Here is a 7,500-nt window from a genome sequence, read left to right on the forward strand (position 1 = left end):
ACGTGTCGGTCCCTGTATTAAACGTGCCTATATTTTCACTTATCCTCAAACAATCAAATAATTTATCTATCTACCAGTCAATCAAACAAAGAATCTATCAGTCAATCACATCTCTTGCACTCCTTCCTTCCCATGCCATCCACCACTCCACCACTATCCATTCCTCACCTCACATGAATCTTTCCTCCCTTCTTTGTAGCCAGCACAAAAGAATTCAGGTTTGATTTTCTTGGGGTGGCCAGCCTCGTTGAACCACTGCTGGCATTCGTGGTTCTCTATGACAGGCAGGGCCACCTCATTCAGCTTGGCGGGTACTGGGCCTCCTGAAGGGTTAGAAGAAGGTGAGAAGGGGGTGGGGAGATTGGTTTGGCTAAGGTTTGTGCTTTCTAGGGCTTGTTTTCTCTCCTATACAAAACCCAACTCCAACTTTCATGCAGTCACTTCTTCAACTACCACACCTCAACACCCCAACCTCATCCACTCATTCACCCACATTCATCCACCCAAACACACACAAACCAGCCCCCCCAAAAAAAAAATATAAGCACAATGACAAACACAAACACAAACACAAACATCTGACAAACACAAAAGAATTAAAAAGAACACAGAACACTTCATATCATATTCTTTGTTACACATTAGCAAGATATCATTTGTAATCTTCACTCCCGCTCCTCACTCACTCACTCACTCACTCACTCACCATATGACAGTCTACCCCAGCCTGTCACGTAACCCATCTGGCCCACAAAGTCCTCATTTCCTTTGGGCATGCAGATGGGGACTATGTGCTCGTCATAGGTGACTGGCCGCTCCATCTCTAGTAGCGCCAGGTCATTGTCGAAGGTCTTGGCCACGTAGCCACGATGCACCACCACTCGTTTCACATTCCGCTGCACCACTCGCTTTGGCTCATAGTCGTCTGAGAGGTCGTATTCTCCCAGCACCACAATGAGCGATGCCAGGAATCTGTGAAGGTGCGAAGGTTAGTTAGTTCTTTTACTTGATAACGTCACAAACTTTGAGGAGTCAGATGTAATCCATGTAAAAAAACCATGTTGGTGATCAAGAGATTCAGATTCGCCTTATACGCTGGCACTGTGTCTCCGCAGGGCCTATACAGGGAGTCCTTGAGTTATGAGAGCGTCCCACTCCCACACTATGTCACGAACCTTATAGTTGTAGTATAATCTATAGCACAATGTTTGTTCTGCCTTCTTTAACAATTAATATGCATTTCCATTTGTCTAAACCTTTCAATTCCTTACCTATCTTACCTAACCCAACCTAACCTTCTCTTAGCCATCTAACTTAACCAGTTCCTCACCCAGGCTGGCAGTGGGCAGCAGTGAGGACATAGCGTCTGTTAAGCAGCACACCGCCACACTTGTTCTTGGTGAAGATACCCAGCCATGTTGACTCCTTCACAAGGGCTTGCCACGGCCACTCTGCATATTCACTCAGCTCCCCGTTCACGATGCGCCCCTCTCTCGCCAGCGGCCGCACCCCACACGCTGTAGAAGGAGGTGAAGAATTAAAAGACAAACCACATAAGAGAATTAAACTTTTAACTCCTGCAGAAGGCCATGAAAGGATAATACATAACATAAAACATAAAAAATGTATTCCATGTCAGAGAACGAACCTTTTAACTTCTGCAGAGGGTAGTGAAGGGTCAATAGATATTTTGTACTAGAGAATTTTGAATGAGATGAGGAATAATAGTGATGTTTCACGGTTAATTTGATGTGTTATGTCTGGTGACGAAGAAGAGATAAAAACATGAGAAAAATAGTGAAAAAAAAAGATAGAGATAAATACAAAAAGGGCAATAAGACATGAAAAATTGTGTTTTGCAAATGGTAATGGTGAAAATTAGAAGTTAAGAAATAAATAGAAAAAAAATTACAAGAGTCTACGATTACTTTAGCAAAGAAAACGGGAAAGTGGCGTCCATTTTTACTCCTAGTCTACCAATGTTCAGTGAGTCATTTTTCTTCCTTTCTTTCCTTTTCCTCCTTTTATTTTACCATCAGTTTACTCACTCGTTCTATAATTCCACTCAGGAGTCGTCGTCGTCGGTGTAGTAGTCGTAGTAGTGGTAGTAGTAGTCGTAGTAGTAGTTGTAGTACTGGTTGTCGTAGTAGTAGTCGTACTGGTGGTGGTCGGTTTGGTCGTAGTCAGAAGAGGCAGTCGGATACTTGGAACAGTCGGTCGAGGTTTGGGTCGTCTTCTGGTGGTAGTCGTGGAGGGACGTGGTCTGGGAGTGGTGGTGGTAGTGGTGGTGGTGGTGGTGGGAGGGAACAGTGGAGGGAGGGGAGGTACAAACCCTTCCTCGCCGGGGATGATGTTGGTAAGGTTGAAGAGCTGCAGGAGGGAGTGAAGGGTGTTACTGGGGTGTGTGGGACATGAGGACACAAGGTTGGTACAGGAAGCCATTAGGTCTACACGTGGCAGTCCCTGTATGAAGCATGCCTGCGTATTTCCACCTACCATCAATTTGTCTAATCTCCTTCTAAAGCTCCCTAGTGACTCAGTGACAGGTGGTTATTGTAGGGGAAATGGTGGTGGTGGTGGTGGTGGTGGTGGTGGTGGTGGTGGTGGTGGTGGTGGTGGTGGTGGTGGTAGTAGTAGTAGTAGTAGTGGTATACTTCTTTTATTGGTAAACTCTCTCTCTCTCTCTCTCTCTCTCTCTCTCTCTCTCTCTCTCTCTCTCTCTCTCTCTCTCTCTCTCTCTCTCTCTTTAAACAAATACAACAAACATAATAAAAATAATTAGATACAGCAATGCCACAACAACAACAAGAACAACGACTACCACTACTACTACTACCAATACCACTACTATTTCTACTCCTACTCACACAACAACAACAACAACAACAACTACTACTACTACTACTACTTCTACTACTACACCCTTTCCCTTCCCTTCCCCGACATCCTCACCTGCGTCAGGAGCTCAAGGTCTATCGGCGGTGGTGGTTCTGGGGTGACGGTGGTGGTGGTAAATTCTTCTTCAGGAGGCGAGGAGTTGATGAAGTCCACGATAAACTGGTCTATTGGGGAGATCGGGGCGTCCGTGGTGGGTGGGGGGCGTGTGGTAGTGGCCAGGGATGGGAAAGGGTGTGCTGGGGTCGTGGTGGAGGTTGTAGTTGTAGATTTTCGTCTTTTAGGTGGCTTAGAACGTCTTGTAGTAGCTGTAGGAGTCTTGGTCGTAACGGTGGTGGTAGAGTGTGGTGTCCCAGACTGCACTATGTTGTTGTCACTAGGCAGTGGGTAAGGAATAGTGTGTATGGTGTACGTGGAAGAGGCCCAGGGTCGTGCGCTTGTTGCTGTGGTCGTGCTGTTCGGGTGTCGTTCCAGCAGGTCTCCAGTTATGTGCTGTAGGACATCCCCAGGCACAACCACAGGCTCCAGGTACAGGTCATGGTCATCCAGCCCCTGAGGTCGCGCTGTAGAGGTGGTCGTCCAGGTCAGCATCGGATCCAGGTCATCGGGGATGCGTGTGTTGGGTCGCTGAGACTGCACTGGTGGTTTTGTCGTCCAGAAGGCAAATGGGTCGTCTTTATCAGGGGCGGTGGTGGTTTGTGGTCGTGCATTGGCGATAGGAGGCTGTGGTGAGAGTGTCCAGAAGAGAAGGAAGTCGTCATTTTCTTCAGTAGTGGTCATTTCAGGGGTCGTTGTTGTGGGGAGTGTCTGTGGCCTGATTTCCATGATAGGTCGTTGTGGGGAAAGTGTCCAAGTTTGCACTGGAACATCCCCAGTCGTTTCCGGGGTCGCCCAGTGGTCGTCTGCGGTGTTTTCTGTAGTGGTGGGCAGCGTAGACATTGAGAAGCCATCTGAAGTCATTTTGTCAATCACCGTTGGCGTGGTAAGAGCAAGGGTCGTCTGTGTTGTGTCCAGTGGTGTCCTGGGGCTGGTGGTCGTCCTGAGGGGCTTAGGCCGAAACATTGCAGGTCTTGGGGCAAAGGTGGACCGTGGCTGGGTGGTGGTGGGGGTGGTGGTGGGAGCCTGAGTGGTAGTTAGGACTGACAGATTGAAGTTAGTCTCTGCAAGAATGTCAATAGGTTTGGGTGTAATTGGGTGGGAGGTTAAGTGCGGGAGGACAGGTGTAGTGGGCTGGGAGAGAGGCGTGGTGGGTGGTAAGTGGGAAGAGCTACGTTGGGCTTGAGTGCTGTGGCTGCTGTCAGATACATCATCCAGCAAAACATCTGTGACATCAAACCCTTCAGATACTAGTGTGGACATGCCCTCGTGGTCATCTGGAAGGGTCATGAAGGGGACAGCCTCAGTTATACCCTCAGAATCAGGAATCACAGTGGCGACCTCATCTTCTTCATTCTCCGTCACTTTTGTATGCTGAGTGGTGTCCTGATTCGCAGTCGTGCCCTTAGTGGAGGTAGGAGAGGTGGACGACTCCATAGCAACCTTAGTGGTGGTTCTGTGGGTCGTGGTGTGGAGGGAGCTTGTCTTATCCCCGTCATTCACTTCCACTATTCCTGGCAACACAACACTGTCCTCTCCCTCGTCCCTCACTGCTTCACTGGATACATTCATCATACTCACTAAAGGCCAGTTCAATTGGTCTTTCTCACTACCTCCTCCTTCTGATTCCTTCTCCACATCACCTGAGTCATTCCCCGTGTCCTCTGGTAGTTTTCCGCCAGAGACACTTTGAGGGAGATCTCCTTTCTCTTTCTCCTTTTCCAGGTTAGTCCTCTCAGGTTCTGCACTCACTACTTCTTCCCTCACGTTTTCTGGTCCCTTCATCACTGCTAAGCTTCCTTCAACACCTGTTAATTTCTCCTCCTCCAGGTTAGTCCTCACAGGCCCTGGATTCACTACCTTGTCCTTCACGTTTCCTGGTGCTTTAGTCACTGCTAAGCTTCCTTCTCCTAGCTCCTCCTTTTTCACATTCCCTGGGGTCTTTGTCACCGTCACTAAGCCTCCTTCAGTGACTTCTCCCAGCTCCTCATCATCCTTCACGCAGCAGGCGCCAAAGAGGAAGCCATCAATACAAGCCCCCACAACACGGCCCCCTCGCTGGAAGCACTCAAAGTTGAACATGCACACGCCGCGCCGCACCTCCTTGCCCTCCACGATGCCCAGGACGTCACATCCCCGGGGCTCGATCTTCAGACGCCGCTGCCCTGACTGTAAGCCTGCCGAGAGAAGGGGGAGGTCAGAGGAGGTCATGGTGGTGGTGGTGGTTGTAGGAAGGGTAAGGAAATGTAACTATTAATTATAACTATTATTATAACTATGGTTCGTGTGTTGAGTGTATGTGTGTAATTGTGTGCATGATTATTTTATTAGAGTTTGACTTATAGTAGTAGGTGTAATGGTAAATATACGTAATAATAAAATATCATAGCAAATATAATAGTAGCAAACACCTTTAAAATATTCATAATCTCTGTCAGTTAGTAGTTCATAAATATATCTATCTCGTTATTTTCATGTGTGTGTGTGTGTGTGTGTGTGTGTGTGTGTGTGTGTGTGTGTGTGTGTGTGTGTGTGTGTGTGTGTGTGTGTGTGTGTGTGTGTGTGTGTGTGTGACAAATATTTAAGTATGTGCCGGGAACAAATAAAAAAAAGAAATGGATTACTATTATTATTACGGTCAAAACCAGAGAGAGAGAGAGAGAGAGAGAGAGAGAGAGAGAGAGAGAGAGAGAGAGAGAGAGAGAGAGAGAGAGAGAGAGAGAAAGGCACGCAACATTTCCAACCAGACCACAAAGAGACGGAGGAAAAAGGAAGTTGCAGCCACAATAGAATAGAGAGAGTGAGTGGCAAGGAAGAGAAAGTGAAGGGAAGAATGACTGACAAGTGACGACAAAACAATTCCACATCCTTTTTCCCCCTCACACACACACACACGGACGGACATACATATAGAAATCTACTTTAAATCTTCTTCTTCTTCTTCCAGTCAGTTATTTGTCTTTCTTCATACTTCTACTAACGTCAATTACTGCAATCTATACTCTCTTCCATTTTTATCGTCTTTTTTCCTCTGTGGGGGGGGGTCTCCTCTCAGAATATAGCCATACTAACATAATCTCCTCTCCTGCACTTTCTTTTCATATTTCTACTAACTTCTATTACAGCAGTCTACACTTTCACGCCAAAATCCAATTTTTCTTCAGTATCCCATTCATGGTATCCGTTTTCTTTGATCCAGTTCTATGCCGTGACCATTTTCTCTGATTGATTTTTTTCCTCCTGATAATGGTAGTTTCTTCTCTTCAGTTTGTCACGTGCGTGTGTGGTCAGGGATGTGGCTTGTCTAGTTTCTCTTCCTTCAAAATCGATAATTATGACTTACACGACCATAACATAGATGCTCTCTCTCTCTCTCTCTCTCTCTCTCTCTCTCTCTCTCTCTCTCTCTCAGTTAAGCAACTTTTTAAAACTCAGAATGAACTAAACACCAAATATTTTCTTTTTTATGACTCTCCAGAGAGAGAGAGAGAGAGAGAGAGAGAGAGAGAGAGAGAGAGAGAGAGAGAGAGAGAGAGAGAGAGAGAGAGAGTAGGAAGGAAACTCCAACCGCGAAAGGTTCACGGAAATGTCTGTGAACGTAAAATTTCTCCACAAAAGGTTTCAGGGAAGAGAGAGTGACGGGACACACACACACATACACACACACACACACACACACACACACAGACAGATAGACAGGCAGACATATTGTGGTATAATGGATAACAAACACTTAATAGACAGACATAATAGATGGATTGATAGATAGACAGACAGATGACAGGTGGACGAATAGACAGACAGACAGACAGACACTGCTGAGTGAATTCAACTACACAACAACACCAATAATAATAATAATAATAATAATAATAATAATAATAATAATAATAATAATAATAATAATAATGACAGTAACAGTATAAGACAGACAGACAGACAGACAGACAGACAGACCTATCATCTTAATAGCACAAATAAGAAAGTTTATCATCGTATGCATATTTAACCCAAGCTGTCTCAAGCATACCTGACAATCTTCCTAACTTGCACGCACGTCAATCATTACCCAGGTGTGTGTGTGTGTGTGTGTGTGTGTGTGTGTGTGTGTGTGTGTGTGTGTGTGTGTGTGTGTGTGTGTGTGTGTGTGTGTGTGTGTGTGTGTGTGTGTGTGTGTGTGTGTGTGTGTGTGTGTGTGTGTGTGTGTGTGTGTGTGTGTGTGTGAAAGAAAATTTTGGGTTTATGTTGGCTAATTCATGTTTGTTTTCTTCTTTTTCTTTTTCTTTTCTTTTTTATCTATTTTTTGTTTATCTATTCATTTACTAATTCACCTCTCTGTTTATTTATTTATTTTTACGTAGATACTTGCTTTGATTCTGTGTTCAATGGATATTCTCTCTCTCTCTCTCTCTCTCTCTCTCTCTCTCTCTCTCTCTCTCTCTCTCTCTCTCTCTCTCTCTGATTCTGATCTTGAGCAAACCTTGACCGACCTTCCTAATCTTCCTTCCA

At 45.6% G+C, this 7,500-nt stretch overlaps 1 protein-coding gene across 2 annotated transcripts in view; it reads right to left on the bottom strand.

Annotated features, from left to right (window-relative positions):
* Positions 1-7,500, bottom strand: part of LOC135115554 (serine protease filzig-like) — a 38,827-nt gene that overhangs the window by 1,850 nt on the left and 29,477 nt on the right. For both annotated transcript variants that reach the window (XM_064032448.1, XM_064032447.1), the window contains exons 3-7: positions 2,953-5,168; positions 2,049-2,370; positions 1,331-1,517; positions 707-972; positions 169-323 (exon numbers count right to left, since the gene is read on the bottom strand). In XM_064032448.1, the coding sequence (XP_063888518.1) occupies positions 169-323; positions 707-972; positions 1,331-1,517; positions 2,049-2,370; positions 2,953-5,168 (3,146 nt within the window). The remainder of the gene's footprint in view (positions 1-168; positions 324-706; positions 973-1,330; positions 1,518-2,048; positions 2,371-2,952; positions 5,169-7,500) is intronic.

The sequence above is a fragment of the Scylla paramamosain genome, chromosome 29 (genome assembly GCF_035594125.1).
Source record: "Scylla paramamosain isolate STU-SP2022 chromosome 29, ASM3559412v1, whole genome shotgun sequence".
Classification (NCBI taxonomy): domain Eukaryota; kingdom Metazoa; phylum Arthropoda; class Malacostraca; order Decapoda; family Portunidae; genus Scylla; species Scylla paramamosain.